The following is a 19302-nucleotide window of genomic DNA, read 5'->3' as shown; positions in this document are numbered from 1 at the left end:
GTCAGAAAACCAGTCAGTATCTGGTGTGAGGGTTAGGATTAGGGTTAGGGTTAGGGTTAGGGTAATGTTGTGAATCGAGTGGCCTGTGGTTATCGTCCATAACATACGCCTGCCCATACCATAACCCCACCACCACCATGGGCCACTCGATTCACAACATTACCCTAACCCTAACCCTAATCCTAACCCTCACACCAGATACTGACTGGTTTCCAGACCCCCCCAATAAAGCAAAAATCCACGTTTCAGAGTGACCTTTTATTGTGGCCAGCCTAAGGCACACCTGTGCAATAATCATGCTGTCTAATCAGCATCTTGATATGCCACACCTGTGAGGTGGGATGGATTATTTGGATAATGGATTTTTTCAGATTTGTGAACAATATTTGAGAGAAATTATTATTTTGTGTATATAGAACATGTTTTAGATCTTTCAGTTCATCTCATGAAAAATGGGAGCTAAAACAAAAGTGTTGCGTTTATATTTTTGTTCAGTGTAATATATATATTTTCTTTATATGACGAACCACCTGAGTAGAAACAGCTTCAGGCAAACATAAAATGTAGACCGATGCTCCTGAAATGCACCAAACAATGTAAGTCGTTCATGAATTTGCATGCCACGCAAAATAAATGAGGCCCTGTTCTATTTTTGTAATCTAGATGGGAACACATTACAGTTGCCCCTTGGCCTGTGATTAGTTTTTAGCAGTAATTGTCTGCGTTTGCCTGAGGACACTAATAAAGAATAGCATTAGTTCAGGCAAAACAGTGAAGTCATTGGCTGATTGGTATCAGCTGTTTGATTCTAAAACTGACACAATATTGCAACATGTGGAATATCTGTCTTTGCTCACATTTGAGGTAGTTACCAGTCTTAATGTTGTATATCCTGTGTGTGTTTCTGCTTGTGTATGTAACAGCTGGAGTCGTCGGGCAGATTGCTAAAGGTCAAAGAGGCAAGACTGGAGGACTCTGGAAAATACACCTGCCTGGCCACCAATGCAGCCGGTGAAGCCCAACAGCACATTCGACTCAGTGTCCATGGTAACTTAAAGATACACACAGCACTATCTCTGGTCTCTGTCATGTACTGTAGGTCTCTCTCTGTGCTCTGCGTCGAGGGGCTAGGTGGAGACAGGAGAGTATCATCAGATATATTACTGCTCTTGTGTGTGTCCCTCAGAGCCTCCCAGTATTCCCTACTCTGGAGAGATCATCAACCAGACCATCCTTTCAGGCTTTCCCACCGAGCTGGAGTGCAAGGCCACAGGCAGCCCATTACCCGGTAAGAGGGCTTCCTCCTCTGTCCCCGCTGCGCTCACTCTCAGGCTCCAGGGCGTAGTTTCCTCTGACCGCTGTGCTGGAACCGTCTATACTGCTGCTTGCCTTATCTTTAAGCGTTAATGGAGCAGCAGAAAATTGATCTCAGATGACTCCCTTCAGGCAGCTTTACTCTCTTTCCACTGCCTTTATTTTCCAATGTACAACAGTACAGTTAAGAAGTCAAGTTCAAGTGGAATTTACCACTTTTCTTGTGATTTCTCTGCAATTAACAGAACGTGTTCCTCTACAAAAATCTGATTTATGTGAACAATGTTGCATGTATAAAGATTTAATTAGATTTGAGATTCCATTGTCCATTGCTAGTCAGACAGAATTTAAACACATTTCTGCCTTTAATACATTTTTTGCACACTCCAACTTCCATTTTAAGATGTTATTAATATGTATTTTCCATTTGCTTTATGTAAAGCCTTGAATAACCTTTGTGTTTCAGCTATCACTTGGTACAAAGATGGCCGACCGCTGACAAGTGCTGCTGGGGTCACTATGCTGAAGCGTGGCCAGGTGCTGGAGATTGAACGAGCTCAACTGTCTGATGCTGGGATGTACAGATGTGTAGCGGTCAACCTGGCTGGAGTTGCTGAGATATCCCACAGTCTGCAGGTGTACGGTGAGCATACATTACAACTGAGATTGGCTATTCCTTCATATAATTAGGTCACACAGGGTAAAGATAATATTAATTTATCCATCTTATCTGACTTTATAAACCTTCAGCAGCATTGTAAAATGTATCTGTTTTGCTTAACTGTCATGGATTTATGCAATTATTTAAATGTCCTTGCAGTGCCTCCGATCATCTCCAGTCGAGGGGGCACAGTGACAGTTGTTGTGAACGAGGCTGCCAGGCTGCAGTGTGAGGCCACCGGTGTTCCTCTGCCCAGCCTCACATGGCTCAAAGATGGCAGCCCTGTGGCAAGTGTATCACATGGCATACAGGTGTGTATACATTATGTCAACGCATATCAATAGGATGCTATGGATTTGTACTTTGATTTACATTTTGTTTTAATGTTTCATTCATCATCATTTCATTCCATATTTACAATATGTCTGCATTTTCATTAAACGTGTCATAGAGATGGATTTGTTCTGTAGGTTTTTAGTTGGCCGTTATTGTGTACTTGCATGTGTGCCGTGTCTAATCGTCTCTTTCTCCCTGTTAGGTCTTGTCTGGTGGCAGAATGCTTTCTCTGAACAGCGCTCTGGTTAGTGATACAGGCAGGTACACCTGTGTGGCTGTCAATGCAGGAGGGGAACAACACAGAGAGTACGACCTGAGGATTTATGGTGAGTAGTTCACAAGTTTTTACGAACATTTACATGTGCAAAGATTACGTGTATGTGAAATATATTATAATACTGTAGCTACATATACATAATCTTACATATCATATTTTACAAAAGACATATGACATAATAGGAGAAAATCAATAGTAGGAAGTTGCATTGAATGAAGTCCAACAAACAAACCAACATTTCTTTTGAAATGCTATGGTTTCAGATTTTTTCTTTTCTTCCTCTATGATTGTTTACTGAATATCTTTGATGTAGACTGTTAGTCACAGAGAAAATAATATTTACATAATGTATGTCCTCTATAACTCAGGGACTCTCACTATTTTCTTACGTTTAGCAGGCAAACGATTAACATACTAATTGAGAAAATAACCATGAGATGAATCAACAATGGAAAGAATTTGCAGCTCTAGGATGTTTCAATCTTATGTTTTGTTTTAGGATAGTGGGAAGAAACGTTTTTATATTTAAATGATTTCCTCATAACACTCTTTGTTCCCTTCTTGTTTAAATGAGTTATGATTATGGCCGACTTTCAAATGTCCTTTACTAGAGCACCAGATCTATCAATAAAATAGTGAAGCTATATTTGAAAAGGGCCTCTAGCAAAACATGCGTCTGTAGAGGAAGTATGCTTTGACTAAGTTTAGCATTTCAATAAACCATGTCAGTTTTGTCCACAGAGCTGAGCGTGATGGCAGATGATTTGTTATACAAGTCTGATCAAAGCTACTGTCACTGAGGTAACAGGAGACAAGTAGTTTACATATAGAATATGTGCCCGTGTGTCTGTCTCTGTATGTCTGTTTCAATATATGTATGCTCAATACAAACATCCACATGACGTGTGTTTCCTCCGAAAGATCAAAAAAAGCTTGTCCGCAGAAATAAAGGCGGATTTGTTGTGGTAATTGCTACCATTCTTCTGTAGCTTCCTGTGTCTGGCCAAATGCTGAGCTGAGGGCCTGTCAGTCTCTCCCCCATGACCCTACTGAAGGGAAATGAGCCAGCAGTCCTTTTCTAGGTCAGGCCAGATTCACCCAAAAGTTTGACTGTCTTGCCTCAGAAACAGAAGCTTAAATGATCAAAATCGCCACATAATGTTTTTTATTGGTCCAGTTTTTTGTTAGAATAGAGCCATTCATGGGGTGGAGACCTCCAGACACTTCCTGACTTGTTGCACAGCATTTCCCACTGTTTGCCTCCCTGTTGCTCAAAAGTCCCAGAAATAAGAAATCTAGTTAACCGATCTCAGCAATCTTTTGTTGTTTTGCTTAGAAAGTCACAGGGCGCAAAAACATTATTGTCCACATTTCTTTGCACTTGAGTCATTATGCAGTGCATGTTAGCAATTTGCATTGAGATCAGGTTTCAAGAACTTCTTGGAAATTAAGCAACTTTGATTGTTAATAATACCACAGAAAATGTTGAACTGGTTTAATGATGCAGTCATAGCCCAAGATAGAATTAGTATTTAAAGAGCACCAGATGCCCAATTTTACAGAGCCTTTGGATCTCAGGAAGCAATGTTTTCTCTTTGCTAATGATGTCATATGAAGGACTTTACAGGATTTAGAATTTCCTTGGAGGATAGCTTTCAAGTTCAATTAATGTAAAAGAACACTTGAATAGTGTGTATGGCCAGATCATTAAATCTCTCCATTTTGCAGACATACTTTTTTCTTCAATACTTTGCCTTCATGTCTCCCGCAGTGCCCCCTAACATTAAGGGTGAGGAGGTGAATGCCACGGTGATGCTCGGCCGTCCAGTGGAGCTGCAGTGCCAGAGCGATGCAATCCCTCCACCGACCCTTTCCTGGCGCAAAGATGGCCGTCCACTCTTCAGGAAGCCCGGTCTGACTGTGTCAGCAGATGGGAGTGTGCTTAAGGTACAGCCGAAATTATGAATCATAAAACTGTTTTCGTAATCTGTGTAAAAGGTCATAGTATTTTGTTATAGCTTGTGTATTTTAAGTTCCTCCTAATCAAAATCATTGTACTTCTACTATTCACCTTGTTTTTAATTGGAGTTCAGAGTTTGTCAGTGTACCATATCTTGTGATTTTTCTAATATTGTTAGGTGGATAGTGCCCAGGTGCAGGATTCAGGCAGGTATTCCTGTGAAGCCACCAATGTTGCTGGGAAAACAGAGAAGAACTACAATCTTAACGTCTGGGGTGAGTTTATCTTTGGGGTGTTTGCTAAACTGCTTTATAAGAATATGTTTATGTTGGCTAAGAAGCTGAGTCTGAAAGTAAAAAGTAAAATATAATATAGATTTTATATATATTTGTGTCATTTATTTATGATATTAATATAAGATATTTGATTAGTTGTAAAAGACCATTGATTAACCTGCACCCAATCTCTATGAAAAACAGTGATGGCCTCATAGGTTTAAAAACATGATATCAACAGTGTTATGTTAACATTTCCTTTTCCTCTCACATTCAACAGTGAAGTTGCAGCAGGGATTTGTTGGGAACTTGTTAGGACTTTCTCACTTTCACCTCAGGGAAATAAACCAGCATGTACAATGAATGTGATGTGAGCGCCTCCTTTTGGTGCATGTCATTATCTCAGTTTCTCCCAGTATCCATGGCTCAGAGGAGGTTTCTCCTATGACTGTGACTGAAGGAAGTCTCATTACTCTGGTGTGTGAGTCCAGTGGGATACCGCCCCCCAGCCTAACCTGGAGGAAGGATGGTAAGTGTCTTATTTGTTTGTAGAGAAACAAAGGGCAAAAGTATTGCTACTCTATGTGGACATTGTTTAATGTACTGTGAGAAACCAGACTAACCTGTCCTCTGTATTTGTCCCAGGTTCTGAGATCAAGTCGGACCAACGGGTCAGGGTTTTGTCAGGAGGTCGTCAGCTGCAGATCTCCAGCGCTGAGAGGACAGATACAGCCTCTTACTCCTGCACAGCCTCCAGCGCGGCCGGCACCACCTCAAAAGAGTACAGCCTGCAGGTTTATGGTGTGTATGTTCTACCAGATCTGTGACATCTAGATATCCAATTCATTTCAGTTTAAATATTTGCCTTTTTAGAAAAATGCACTGCCAGAGAAATCCGTTACATGTGGCAAAAATGTGAATCATTTTACATGTTGGTAGGTAACACCATTGTGGTAAAGAGTAATAGTAAATAAGTTAAAAAGGTAGCAACCGTGTACAAAGTGTTCCTTATTATTCTAAATTTTAAGTATTTTAGACCAAGAATTAGGCTAGGTGTAAGACATTAAATGGATGTTTCCTTTTATGAACAAAGAAAGCAGGGGGAAAATGTGTGTATGTTTTATAAGACTTTACCGTGTTTAAAATTAATAAAACATCATGCATGTAACTGGAGCCACTTAAATTATGCCTCTAAGTTTAAAAGAAAGGTATATATTTATGCAGGTCATACAGTATGACAAATTTGATTGTCATGTGCTTAGCATCTCTTGAAGGATTAGAGCACCAACTCACCTGCTTCTCTTCCACTTCAGTCCGCCCTTCCATCAGACGCAGCGAGGGCGACACGGAGAACGTTGCCCTCACAAAAGGAGGTGATGTGACCCTACAGTGTGCTGCAGAGGGCGTGCCCCGACCAGCCATCACATGGTTGAAAGATGGCCGGCCAATCACAGGCCAGCACGGAGCCAAAGTCCTGAATGAGGGGAGGCTGTTAAAGATTAAAGATGCTAAAGTGTCAGACACAGGACGCTACACCTGTATCGCTGTCAATGTGGCCGGACAGGCTGACAGCAAGCATGACATTAGTGTACATGGTATGAAAATGTTGCTTTATCTGTTTTGTTCATCAGTTAGGAGAATTACAGACCATTTCAAGGTCTTATATTTGTTTCTTTAATTTCTCCTCTTGTTCAGTCCCACCTAGCATAATTGGTCAGGTGCAGCAGCCAGAGAATGTGAGTGTTGTAGTGAAGAACCCAGTTGCTCTGAGTTGCGAGGCCTCTGGTATCCCTCTACCTGCCATCACCTGGCTAAAGGATGGTCGGCCAATCAAAGTTACGAGTTCAGTGCGTGTCCTCTCTGGTGAGTAACTGTGTGACCTAATGAGCTTGACATTTTTTTTTACAAAAGCTATACAACCTTATTTATTTTAAAGTTAACCGTTTTTCAAGATTGATCTCCCCATGTTATTGTGTGCCATGTCAGATATCTTCAAACATCTAAAAGAATATATACATACTTTAGCTTGCTAGTCATGAAGGAGTCAATGAAAACAAGCCACCAAAAATATAAATGATAGCCTCGATTTCAGACAGAGTAACAACTTGAACTTTTGGCTTCCTAGATGATTTCCGAGGCCAAGCAGTTGCAATACATCACCAGTAATAGGATGTAATAGGATCATTGCCACTGGGGCCAAACTCAACTGACAGAGAATTGTGAAACAAGTCAAACAGGAGCAATTGCTTTGAATTGTGTTTTTAAACCTTTTACAAGGCATATTGAGGTCTTCAAATTAAACCATTGCCTCAAGTTAAACATACCATTCCCAGCCAATATGATTTTGGGTTCGACTTTTCGCGATTTTTAGGCATGAGCTCAGGATTTGCAAACTAAAACATTGTCTAAGTGGTTTTTACTTATTTTCTCAGGAGATTCTCATTAACCCTTCTAGGACACAGTTTGTAGATACAGATTAAATTAGTCTTAAATATCATTAAAACTGATGCCGACTAAATATTTTAACAGCTGTGAGCCTCAGTCTCAATTCTTCTCATTAATTTTTTGTTTTCAAAGAGGGGTGACCCACTTTCAACAGGGTTTGAATGTTGTTTACACGTCCATGGTATGCTTTTCTTTTGTAAAAATAATGGGTAGATGAATGGTTACATTGCGTTTGAAAACATTCAATTATTACACCAAATAAAGGGAAATAATTGGCTTGGTATATGTCTAGGTGGCCGGAGCCTGCGTCTAATGCATGCTGCAGTGGAGGATGCTGGGAGGTACACCTGCATTGTGTCTAACATCGCGGGAGAGGAAAGAAAGAACTTTGACCTCGACATCCTTGGTAAAGATATAAAAAACCTATTTTATTATTTTCTTTGTTAGATGGCATTATATTGAGTGAAAATAAAAACTTCACGATACAAATTCAAATCCAATCCAATTAAATAAAAATAATAAATCTGGTGTCAGGTGTGAAAATGTGTTTACATTTATAGGACATTGGATTTCATTTACATTAATTAAAAAAATATATGATAAACATGTATCTTGCTGTGATCACTTTTTAATGAATGGGAAAACAGTGAGAACATTGTAATTGATTTTCAGTCTGATTCGACAGTTCCACCAAGCATTGTAGTCGAGGGAACTGTGGCGGATACTAAAGTGAAGGAGAAACACAATATCACTCTCAGCTGTGAGGCCTCAGGTAAGTGACAGAACACATTGGCGTCTAAATATCGTGTTCTGCTAATGAGAATTCACTTGATCAATTGAGTATTGCTAATTTCATTTATTTCATAGGCAACCCTGTACCAGAGATTAAATGGCTGAAAGATGGACAGCTGTTGGTGCCTGACACACGGCACCAGGTTCTGTCTCACGGCCGTTTCCTCCAAATATCTGCGGCCCAAATTGCAGACACCGGCAGGTACAGCTGCCTGGCATCCAACAGTGCAGGGGAACGCAGCCGGCACTTCAACCTCAATGTCCTGGGTACAAACACAATGCCTTTTTGTATTATTTACAGTATGAATAAAACTATTTGCTAGGTGTATTACTTTTAGTTTTATTACTGTGCTTTTCCCTCCTTTTTTTGCCAGTTTCTCCCACCATTGCTGGATCAGGTCCTGACGGTTCTTCAGAGAAGGTGACCGTCACTCTGAGCAGCCCCACCTCTCTCGTGTGTGAAGTCCAATCCTACCCTTCTGCTCTCATCGTCTGGCTCAAGGACGGCACTCCGTTTGAGTCAAGTCGCAGCGTCCGAGTCCTTCCAGGTTTGAGATCCCACTTACATAACAATAGACTTGAAATGTAATAGAATACAGCAGTAGGGTCTGTAATCCATCACCCATGCTTTCACAGGTGGGCGCACCCTGCAGATCCTGAACGCTAAAGAAGAGGATGCTGGGAGATATACCTGTGTGGCCACTAATGAGGCTGGAGAGACCCTGAAGCACTATGAGGTCAAGGTTTATGGTGAGATTTATGTGTCTTTGAGAACATGCTGTATCTTAATAGAGCTTTCCTCAAAGACAATCTTTATCGACTGAAAAATAATTGATGATTTGATGTAATTAAAATATTTGAAAACTGATTTTCCCACAACGAATCATTCAAAAGCCCCATTTGAAATGTTGTTTACCACAGGTTAGATCATAATTCATTCATCATTAAGAAATTGTATCGTATAATATAAATAAATATAGCTCAAATACTGATAGTAATGATCAGAGATTACGTGTTAAATCTGTACATTCTTGGTGATGGATGAAACATGATCATATAAACAATATCAATGTATTCTAAACATGTTTCTTGACCCCAGTTCCTCCTCAGATCAATAAGAATGATATTCCAGGGGAGGGACTGGCACCCAAAGAGGTCAAGATCAAGGTCAACAGCACGCTGACCCTCGAGTGTGCAGCTCAGGCCTTTCCTACCCCAGCACTGCAGTGGTTTAAGGACGGACAGGTAGCAATCTGATTTAATTCTATGAGGGATTATGGGAGAAAAAAAAAAATCACCTGTAAAACCTGCTCTGATTCCTCACTCTCGTAATTACTTTTCCCCCATAGATCCTGCGCACGGATGAACATGTGTCCATAACAGCCAACGGTCGTATTGTTCAGATCAAGCACGCTCAGGTGTCAGACACCGGCCGCTACACCTGCGTAGCCACTAACATAGCTGGAGAGGATGAGAAGGACTTTGATGTAAATATACAAGGTGAACTGGGTCGACTGAAGCTGATGTGTTAACTGAGACTATTTATGCATTTCATGGACTCAAAGTGTATTCTGGTTCTGTTGTTGTGTGTGTGTTTGAAAATGGTAATTTCTGCAAAAATGTTTGTGCTTTAAAAGAAAAATACCATTCATTTTACAGCATCCTTAATTCATAAAGGAACAATTTCTGCCTTAAAGTCTGCTCTCAGCCAAAATCAAAAATAAAGTTGACAAAAAAATGATTACTTTTTCCTTTTTCAGTTCCGCCTAATTTCAACAGGCCTGGTGGAGTTGGTGATAGCACATCTCCCCCAGGCTTTGGAGGGGAAGTTCGAGATGTGATACTCAACAATCCCATCTCTCTGTATTGTGAGTCCAATGCAGTGCCTCCTCCTACACTCACCTGGTACAAAGACGGACAACTGCAGACCTCAAATGACAGAGTTCTGATCTTGCCGGGTGAGTTGACATACAAAACAGGGAGGAAGCAATATGGAGAATGAGTTTGTACTAATCTTTGACATTTTATTCACAGGTGGGCGAGTGTTACAGATTCCCAGATCCCAGGCTGAAGACTCAGGAAGGTATACGTGTGTGGCTGTCAACGAAGCAGGAGAAGACTCCATTCAGTATGATGTCAGAGTATTATGTGAGTAAAAACTATTTTCATTATGGTTAAAGTATCAGACGGTTGTGGGGAGTGTTTTTATTTGCAATGAACCGTTTCAACCACTCCCCTCTGGCAGGAGGCAACGGCCCAATCAGGACCAAAACTTGCCACCACAAAAGCAGTTTACTGTTTATTGTTATTGCATTCATTTCCTATGTAAAAACATTCTTGGCTACAAACCTGATTCTCATTCTCATTGTGTTACTGTCCTACAATAGTGCCGCCGACCATACGAGGAATAGACAGTGATTTGCCCGACGAGGTCACTGTCTTAGTCAACAAAACTACCCAACTGGAGTGTTACGTGGATGGAAACCCCGCCCCCAAGATCACCTGGTTTAAAGACAGCCAGCCAGTCAGTTCTGATGGGCCACATAGGATCTTGTCCAATGGGCGAACACTTCAGGTAAAAACTAGAAAGCAAAGAGAGTTGTTCTCCACATGTTTCTTAGCCCATTTTCATTACAAGTTACTCTTATATAACAGTAGCCTATAATATTAACCAAAGATAGAAACCCTTGTACAATATAATGAAATCGACAGAAGGTCCTTTCCATAAATATATTTATAAAACTTTAATTGTTTGGTATTAGATTGGCTTCATCCACTTTTGTGTAACTTTCTAAGGTGCGGATACAACAGACAGTGGAATATCTGTCCCAATACAAAACAATTGCTTCATCACTTTAACTGATCCTGTCTATTTAAGTAGATCTTGGCTCTTACTAGATTCCACATTTCTCTGTTTTTCCCAACCACCAGGTGTTGACTGCTCGGGTGTCGGACACAGGGCGCTATGTGTGTGTGGCTGACAATGTGGCTGGAAGTGCAGACAAGTCATTTAACCTTAATGTTCACCGTGAGTCACATTTCCATTCTTAATTGTCTTTTAGTATCATAATTGTGTAAAGAGGAAATCTACATTTACTTTCATGTGGAAAGCACTGATTTCGATCTACTTTATACATGATTTGATTGTGTTAAAAATACTGTTTGCTATACTTAATATTTCTTATGTTTTTCCTTCAAGTACCTCCAACCATTATCGGCCTGAGTCCTGAGACTGTGACTGTGGTGGTGAACCATTTTGTGTCACTCTCTTGTCAAGCTACTGGTTTCCCCCCTCCTACCCTAAGCTGGCTAAATGACAGGGGTCCCATTCAGGCCAACACCAATGCACTCATCATGCCAGGTATTGCAACTTGGGTTACATTTAATTTATTTACGTGTGCAAAGAATATCTGTATCTGAGCCTGAAAAAAGATCTACAACAGTTCATTCTAACATGTGTCGGTGTGTTCATTTGTGCCTTTAGGTGGTCGTACACTACAGATTCTGAAAGCCAAAGTTTCTGATGGAGGAAAGTACAGCTGTGTGGCCATGAATGCAGCAGGAGAGGCATACAAACAAATGTATCTCACAGTTTTTGGTCAGTACAAACCCATATTGTGTTGAATGTACAGCCCTGACTTTACATCATAAACTGATGGATAATGTTTTTGTCCTTTGACTCTTAGTCCCTCCAAGTATCCGGGACAGTGGTGGGGATTCTCCTGTGGTGGTGAATGTGCTCGTTGGGAAATCAGTAAAGCTGGAGTGTGAGTCCAACGCTGTCCCTCCACCCACCATCACCTGGTACAAAAATGGCAGGATGGTGACAGAAACGGCAAACCTGCGCATCGTGGCAGAGGGACAGATGCTTGAGATCAAAGGCTCCGAGGTAAGAGATGCGCTGTTGTTTGTTCTTGATCTTCTTTCAGCAAGTCAAACGGAGTGGCCATTACTGTGAGGTCTTTTTTCTCTCTTTTGATGAAAGCAACTCTTGTCTTTGTCACCTTATTTGTATTTGTCATAATATTGTTTTCAATGTTTTTCTTTCCCATCTTTCTTGACTGTCGTCTCTTTCATTCAGGTGTCTGATACAGGACAATATGTCTGCAAGGCCACCAATGTTGCTGGACAAGTGGACAAGAACTTCCACTTGAATATCTATGGTAGCTCACAAAATATTTTAATTCTTCAAAAATATAAACTTACTAAAACAAACATTGAATTGCTTAACACTTAGATTATAATATTGAAACAAATCTTTCTACTTCTCTCTTCAGTGCCTCCCAGTATTGATGGCCCAGCAGAGGAGAGTGTTGTGGAAACCATCAGTAACCCAGTCACCTTTGCCTGTGATGCTACTGGAATCCCTCCTCCAAGCCTTGCGTGGTTAAAGAATGGACGACCTATAGGTAAGCCTGCGTTTTGTCAATTTCTTCCTGGGACAGAAAAGTTATTCTTCATCTGTGTGTTACATTTAAATTAAATAACCTGTTTTAACACATGTAACTGTTGATGAGACAAAGGGAAAGTGGTACTACTACATAACATGGTACTGTAACTTTGTCATGGTCATTTCATATATACCAAACATATGTTCTTCGTATTTCCTTAGAGAACTCAGAGTCTCTGGAGATGCACATCTTCGCAGGAGGAAGCAAGCTGCAGATTGCGCGGTCACAGGTTGCTGACAGCGGCACTTACACATGTGTGGCCACCAACGTGGAGGGCAAGGCACGCAAGAGCTACCATCTCTCTATACAAAGTACATGCACACTATACTATAAATATATTTAAATCTGTTCTAACCCTTTTCTAAAGACCAGTTGCAAATTAAAGAAATGTAAAAGCTTCTCTTTCCATGAGCCCCATAGAAGATTACAGCATCAGGATTAATGTGCTGACAGTATGCTCTCATACAAATACATGTCTTTATAGGATTGTGCTAAGACCAGTTATTCTTTCTTAGTTCCTCCCAGCATATCTGGATCAGAGATGCCGCGTGAAATGGGAGTCCTTCTCAATGAAAGCATCCAGCTGGTTTGTCAGGCTCGGGGAACCCCGGCTCCAACCATCCAGTGGTTAAAGGATGGCGAAGTCATCAACAATACAGGAAACCAAGGGCTCAGGTAATGCTTTCTGCATAAAAAAAGATCTGACAGTAGTCCAATCCAGTGATGGGTGAGTGTGTTGATGATGGTGCAATAATGCCTTTGCATTCAGGATCAGTCCAGATGGAAGCACACTCACTTTGACCGAAGCTAACACACCTGATAGTGGCAAGTACACCTGTGTGGCCACCAACACTGCAGGGGAAGAAGACAGGATATTCAATCTGAATGTGTATGGTGGGTTTCATTGATTTTCTATTCGTGTCGTCCAGTACAAACTAGTTGTTTATAGCATGAGGAGTTTGTTTTTCACTGACTTTGCTTTCCATTTTGCTCTCTCAGTGCCTCCTGTGATAGACGGCAACAGTGAGACAGTTGAGCAGCTGACCACAGTTCTTGACAGTTCTGTCAACATTGAGTGTGTTGCAGCAGGCTCTCCTCCGCCCCAGCTCAACTGGCTGAGAAACGGCCTGCCTCTGCCAGTCTCCTCCCACATACGGCTTCTTTCTGCTGGACAGGTGCTTCGGTAGGTCAGTGGACAGGGCTCAAAAAGAGTTTGTTTCACATGGTGCTGCATTAAGAACAACTTCTTGTGGGAAAAATTCTATTCAGAAATGTTTGCAAATCGTTGTGTGAGCCATAGGTTTATTTCACTTTCTGTAAAATGTGATAATAAGTTGCTTATCTTTTTTAAACTATCCTGCAGGTATTCCTACTAACACATGAGTATGGAAATTCTCCCTGCTTAATGCAATTTCACTGTAATGAGTTGCATTAGAAAGTGTTTCATTTTCTGACATGCTGTTTTCAAAGATCCATTGGTTTTGGGTATTTTTTGGGTCCTAGTTAAATTGTAATTGGACACTTATATGTTGCACCTTTGGCTTCTGTTAGGATTACACGCTCTCAGGTGTCCGACAGTGGCACCTATACCTGCGTTGCATCAAATAGAGCAGGAGTGGACAACAGACATTATAAACTACAAGTGCATGGTGAGTCTGAAAACATTACTTGCTTGTAAAAATTGAAAATGAAACTTATTACCAAACACAATTCGATCAAACTGTTTACCAATAGTCATTAATATGTTGTATTACTCTCCTTAGTCCCTCCTGGTTTGGATGGAGCCGGCGGCACAGAGGATGTGACTGTAGTCAGAGGAAACTCGGCTTCTCTGCTTTGTATTGCTGATGGGACCCCAACCCCAACTATATCCTGGCTTAAAGAAGGGGTAACTCTACTTACTGACCCTCATCTAAAGTTCCTAAACCTGAATACAACTATCCAAATCATCCAGACTCAGGTCAATGACACAGGACGCTACACCTGCATGGCTAACAATAGCGCTGGCCAAGCTAGCCGCCACTTCAACCTAAAAGTGCTGGGTGAGTAAGAGGAGATTATTACTCTCTTTATCCAGCTACAGTCTTTGAATCATATAAAGTATGGAAAGACTTATTGTTTGTTTATGTTTTCATATTTAGACCCTCCACACATCAAGGGCTCTGGAGTACCTGCAGAAGTTTCTGTTGTGGTTAATAATGTCCTGGAGCTTCAGTGTGAGGCCTCAGGTATCCCTACGCCCTCTTTGACCTGGCTGAAGGATGGACGCCCGCTGCCACAGACAGACAGTGTGCGCCTCTTGCGGGGGGGAGAGGTTCTCCGTGTGGCCTCAGCACAGGTCAGTGAAAGGGGAAGGTTGATGTGAAATAAAATGTCTCATATATAAAAAAATTATTTGTTTACCCTTTCCAATGAAAGCATCAAAAACATACTTCCTTTAAGTATTGTTAATTGCGCGGCAGACTCTCTCTGTCTGTTATATTATTTGTCAGCAAAAATGAACAAAACATCTTTAAATGCTCTATATGATAACATTTTTTTACTAAACTCTTCTACACTCAGTTGGAGGACACAGGCAGATACAGCTGCTTAGCAAACAGTCCAGCAGGAGATGACGACAAGGAGTTCCTGGTTCGAGTGAATGGTGGGTTTTTTAATTACCTTATATTAAATGTACAACAAAAAGGATGATTCATCAACCCATGCGCATGTTACAATTGTACTAATATTTTTTCTGCAATATTTGTCTGGACAATTAATCAAATGTAATGTAAGTTGACATAAAATCCAGGTAACCCGGTCTCTTTCTGGATTTCCCCCAACAGTCCCCCCTAACATTGCGGGGGAGAGCACACCTCAGGACCTGTCAGTGCTACAGAACAGACAGGTTATCCTGGAGTGCAAGTCTGATGCTGTCCCACCTCCAACTCTCAGCTGGCTCAAAGATGGCCAACCATTGCAGGTCAGAAACCAAACAAATAACATATCCCACAATAATGTGACTTCCCGCAAAATATATTCACAAATGATTTTTCTATCTTTTTGTAGGCCTCTGCCCGAGTGCGTATTCTTTCTGGTGGCCGCTACTTACAAATCAACATGGCCGAGCTCAACGACAGAGCTCAGTATACCTGTGTGGCAAGCAACATCGCTGGCAAGACCACGCGTCAGTTTAACCTGACTGTCAATGGTACAATGACATATTTGATCTAAAACTAATATATATCATGAGATACTGTCTATGCTTGCATAAATCAAAGAGGAGTGTTTTTATTTGAGTAATTCTCTCCGTAATTATTCATAGAGCTGAATTCATTTCTCAAGTAAAAAATGTAACCTGTGTCCTCAGTGGCCCCAACCATCAAGGAAGGCTCCCAGACCATGTCAGTGCACATTGACAAGCCTGCAGTGCTTGAGTGTATTGTAAGTGGAGTGCCACCGCCTCGTGTAACCTGGAGGAAACACGGTGCCATCCTGGCAGGAAACAACCCCAGGTAAATCAAAATATATTATTAGGATGCCTTTCTCTTTCTCAATGAGCAATATTTTCCTTATTAAATGACGATTGCTGATGAACATCATGTATTTCCACGATATTAAATCTAGAAATTAGGTTCAAATATTACAGGTAATATCTATTTATTGACATTTTCTCGATGCTGTATCTTAACCAGTTTGTACAAATGTGTTCAGGTATACATTTGCAGAGGATGGGTCATTACACATCCACTCTGCTCAGGTGACAGACACTGGCCGCTACCTGTGTATGGCAACAAATCAGGCTGGGACCCAGCGCAAGAGAGTGGATCTGCAAGTCTTTGGTGGGTGGTAAAACACATGAATACTTTTACACAATCACCCACAAGCAAAAATCCCCCAGTCATTTTATGATCCTAATTGTTCATCTTTCAGTCCCTCCTTCCATCGCTGACAGTCGCACCAATGTGACGGTTACAGTCAACGTTCAGACCACCCTGTCTTGCGAGGCCACAGGCATACCCAAACCCGCTGTCAGCTGGATCAAAAATGGTCGAACCATCAATACTGACCAGAACCAGAATATGTACAGGTTGATCCAGGTTTTCTCCCTCTCTGTTCTATAACTCAAGATGAAAAACTCTGTAATGCAAAAATGGAACGTAGTACCACATTAATAACATTATTTGCTTGACCGTTTCATTGTAAGATACATTTTCATAGTGGTGCACATCATAGTGAATGTTCTCTTAGATAATTAACTTTTAGTTACTTACAGATTGCTGTCATCAGGCTCCCTGGTAGTTATAGCACCAACAGTCGAGGACACAGCTGTGTATGAATGTGTGGTTTCTAATGAGGCAGGAGAATACTCCAGATCCATCAACCTCACTGTCCACGGTGAGCAATCTCTTAAAATGTGATCATTATTATTCTGGTACGTCCATTAAGGGTGTGTCAATATGTGATTAAATGTATTAGATATTTTCTTAACAAGTTTGACTGTATGTCCTACTAGTTCCACCATCTATAGCAGATGAACCCACAGAGCTGGTTGTGACCAGACTGTCCCCAGTGGTTATCGCCTGCACTGCCTCTGGTGTCCCAGCGCCCACAATCCACTGGAGCAAAGATGGCTCGAGGCTTCCTAAAGAGGGACAAGGCTACAGCATCCTACCTACAGGTCAGAATCAGAATAAATGTATTGTATTTAGTACATGACCTTCCAAACTGCCAACAAAACTCCTAAATCGGCAGCAAACTAGAGTTAATAATGCTTTAGTTTTCAGCTCATTCTTCAACCTGTGCTAAGTTTTAGAAAGGCTACAGCTGTGACTCCCCTAACACTGCAATTAAGATTATAAGTGATAAATGTCACCTGTGTGATTAATTAGCTTTATTAAATTGGTTGATTTGGTGTGTGTGTGTGTGTGTGTGTGTGTGTGTGTGTGTGTGTGTGTGTGTGTGTGTGTGTGTGTGTGTGTGTGTGTGTGTGTGTGTGTGTGTGCTCAGGTCCAGTAGAAATCACCTCAGCTGAGCTCAGTCACTCAGGACGTTACTCATGCACAGCCAAGAATGCTGCAGGATCCACCCACCGCCATGTGCAGCTCACAGTGCAGGGTAAGAACATCCTGAGGATCCATTAATCAAGAGATAAACTGCTGTCTGGAGGCTGTAAAGAGAGCAGCAAGCCAAACTTATTCATTGTTAAAAGTTGTTATTCATATCATAGTTGTGTTGTGGGTAAATGATCCAATGTGAATATTTCATTAAGCTATAACAACTGTGTGATTCTGTTGTGATTTTACTTTATTATTGGGATCTTTCTGAGAATCCCTCTTCTCCCATTCCTCTCCTCAGAGCTCCCGGTGATACAGTCTCATCCCTCCACCCTGGATGTGATCCTGAACAACCCAATCACTCTGCCCTGCAGGGCCACAGGTGCACCCAGACCCACCATCACCTGGCAGAAGGAGGGCATCAACATACCCACCTCAGGTAATTACTCCTGTCTACATGTATGTGTGTGTCAGCAATCATATGTAATCAGTCATAACAGCCTGTCCTTGATTCCTGCCAGGTGGAAGTTTCACAGTCTTGCCGAATGGAAGTCTGCAGATCACTAAGGCCTCTGTGTCAGACTCTGGGACGTACATATGTGTGGCTCAAAACCCTGCAGGCACTGCGCTGAGCAAGACCAAACTCAGAGTACAAGGTGGGGCACACACTCCAAGTAACTAGATTTATAGGCATAGTAAGTTATACATGAATGTGTACAGGCATGTAAGAAATGCACCTTGAAATCAATTGAAATCTGATAGCTCCGCATGAAATGCTACATTAATCTTTTTTTTATAACAGACACTTATTTCATCGCAAGCTTAACCAGTTAAACAAACCTTCAACCCAAACTAACTTCATTCATCTAAATGCATGTTTAACAGCCTAATTCCTAATTTCCTTATGTTATCAGTAAATATTCAAAATGTTGTGACTTCATGTGGTATTTATATTTTCTGTGTCCTGCAGTTCCTCCAGTGATCAGCTCAGAGACTGTAGAGTATCTGGCACCTGTTGACTCCTCTGTGACGTTACACTGCCATGCTGACGGCTCACCTTCCCCCTCCGTCACATGGCACAAAGACGGGCAGCCGCTGCATGAATCTGTGCGCCAACGGGTGCTCAGTTCAGGATCCCTGCAGATCGCCTTCATCCAGCCAAGTGATACTGGACGATACACCTGCACTGCTGCCAATGCAGCAGGCACGGTCAGCCATGAGATGAGCTTCACTGTACACAGTAAGTTTCAATTAATGTAGTATTTTAAACCACATCACTGTGGTGGAAAATAATGATGTAGCTGTGTTTACTTCTGACTGCAAGTTACAAAGTACAAAGTGTATTTGTTACAGTTTATTTTCCACACATTTCTTCTGGTGTACTGCATGTTTCCTCTTATCCCATTACATGATCAAGCCAATTTTCCTCAAAATGTAAAATGTAGTTAACAGGGCATTTGTGGCTGCCAAATCTCCTTGTGAATGTATGTTTATCAACCAAATCTACACTATCTTTTACATTTGAATGTGACAATGACTTCTTTGCAGTCCCCCCTTCCATCCGTGATGGAGAGCTGGAGGTAGCGGTGGTGGAAAACAGTCAGGCTCAGCTGGTGTGTGTGGTGGAGGGGGTCCCTCAGCCAAGCTTGACCTGGGAGAAGGATGGTAATCCTCTCAGTGAAAGCACAGGGGAGTACACCATCCTGCCCTCCGGAGAACTAGTTATAGACGTCGCTCAGGTAGAAAAAACATTTA

General features: G+C 41.5%; 1 protein-coding gene across 1 annotated transcript in view; it reads left to right on the top strand.

Moving 5' to 3' along the window:
- Nucleotides 1–19302, top strand: part of hmcn1 (hemicentin 1) — a 59231-nt gene that overhangs the window by 28239 nt on the left and 11690 nt on the right. The window contains exons 20-66 of the mRNA XM_010782700.1: nucleotides 924–1047; nucleotides 1187–1288; nucleotides 1781–1957; nucleotides 2135–2286; nucleotides 2514–2637; nucleotides 4360–4535; nucleotides 4727–4823; nucleotides 5230–5352; nucleotides 5469–5624; nucleotides 6137–6418; nucleotides 6519–6686; nucleotides 7561–7674; nucleotides 7954–8040; nucleotides 8136–8327; nucleotides 8435–8608; nucleotides 8697–8810; nucleotides 9160–9305; nucleotides 9410–9560; nucleotides 9821–10018; nucleotides 10095–10208; nucleotides 10448–10635; nucleotides 10992–11088; nucleotides 11260–11421; nucleotides 11545–11658; nucleotides 11747–11949; nucleotides 12142–12223; nucleotides 12338–12469; nucleotides 12673–12822; nucleotides 13027–13186; nucleotides 13281–13405; nucleotides 13511–13694; nucleotides 14063–14160; nucleotides 14275–14553; nucleotides 14653–14849; nucleotides 15074–15155; nucleotides 15337–15473; nucleotides 15560–15701; nucleotides 15861–16005; nucleotides 16205–16332; nucleotides 16424–16580; nucleotides 16767–16888; nucleotides 17007–17171; nucleotides 17501–17608; nucleotides 17849–17986; nucleotides 18069–18203; nucleotides 18518–18787; nucleotides 19096–19286. Coding sequence (XP_010781002.1) covers nucleotides 924–1047; nucleotides 1187–1288; nucleotides 1781–1957; nucleotides 2135–2286; nucleotides 2514–2637; nucleotides 4360–4535; nucleotides 4727–4823; nucleotides 5230–5352; nucleotides 5469–5624; nucleotides 6137–6418; nucleotides 6519–6686; nucleotides 7561–7674; nucleotides 7954–8040; nucleotides 8136–8327; nucleotides 8435–8608; nucleotides 8697–8810; nucleotides 9160–9305; nucleotides 9410–9560; nucleotides 9821–10018; nucleotides 10095–10208; nucleotides 10448–10635; nucleotides 10992–11088; nucleotides 11260–11421; nucleotides 11545–11658; nucleotides 11747–11949; nucleotides 12142–12223; nucleotides 12338–12469; nucleotides 12673–12822; nucleotides 13027–13186; nucleotides 13281–13405; nucleotides 13511–13694; nucleotides 14063–14160; nucleotides 14275–14553; nucleotides 14653–14849; nucleotides 15074–15155; nucleotides 15337–15473; nucleotides 15560–15701; nucleotides 15861–16005; nucleotides 16205–16332; nucleotides 16424–16580; nucleotides 16767–16888; nucleotides 17007–17171; nucleotides 17501–17608; nucleotides 17849–17986; nucleotides 18069–18203; nucleotides 18518–18787; nucleotides 19096–19286 — 7062 coding nt within the window. The remainder of the gene's footprint in view (nucleotides 1–923; nucleotides 1048–1186; nucleotides 1289–1780; nucleotides 1958–2134; nucleotides 2287–2513; nucleotides 2638–4359; nucleotides 4536–4726; nucleotides 4824–5229; nucleotides 5353–5468; nucleotides 5625–6136; nucleotides 6419–6518; nucleotides 6687–7560; nucleotides 7675–7953; nucleotides 8041–8135; nucleotides 8328–8434; nucleotides 8609–8696; nucleotides 8811–9159; nucleotides 9306–9409; nucleotides 9561–9820; nucleotides 10019–10094; nucleotides 10209–10447; nucleotides 10636–10991; nucleotides 11089–11259; nucleotides 11422–11544; nucleotides 11659–11746; nucleotides 11950–12141; nucleotides 12224–12337; nucleotides 12470–12672; nucleotides 12823–13026; nucleotides 13187–13280; nucleotides 13406–13510; nucleotides 13695–14062; nucleotides 14161–14274; nucleotides 14554–14652; nucleotides 14850–15073; nucleotides 15156–15336; nucleotides 15474–15559; nucleotides 15702–15860; nucleotides 16006–16204; nucleotides 16333–16423; nucleotides 16581–16766; nucleotides 16889–17006; nucleotides 17172–17500; nucleotides 17609–17848; nucleotides 17987–18068; nucleotides 18204–18517; nucleotides 18788–19095; nucleotides 19287–19302) is intronic.

Source organism: Notothenia coriiceps, unplaced genomic scaffold (genome assembly GCF_000735185.1).
Source record: "Notothenia coriiceps isolate Sejong01 unplaced genomic scaffold, NC01 NC01_scaffold00024667, whole genome shotgun sequence".
NCBI classification, from domain to species: domain Eukaryota; kingdom Metazoa; phylum Chordata; class Actinopteri; order Perciformes; family Nototheniidae; genus Notothenia; species Notothenia coriiceps.
Note: the sequence above shows the minus strand (reverse complement) of the source record. Positions and strands in the feature narration are given on the sequence as shown.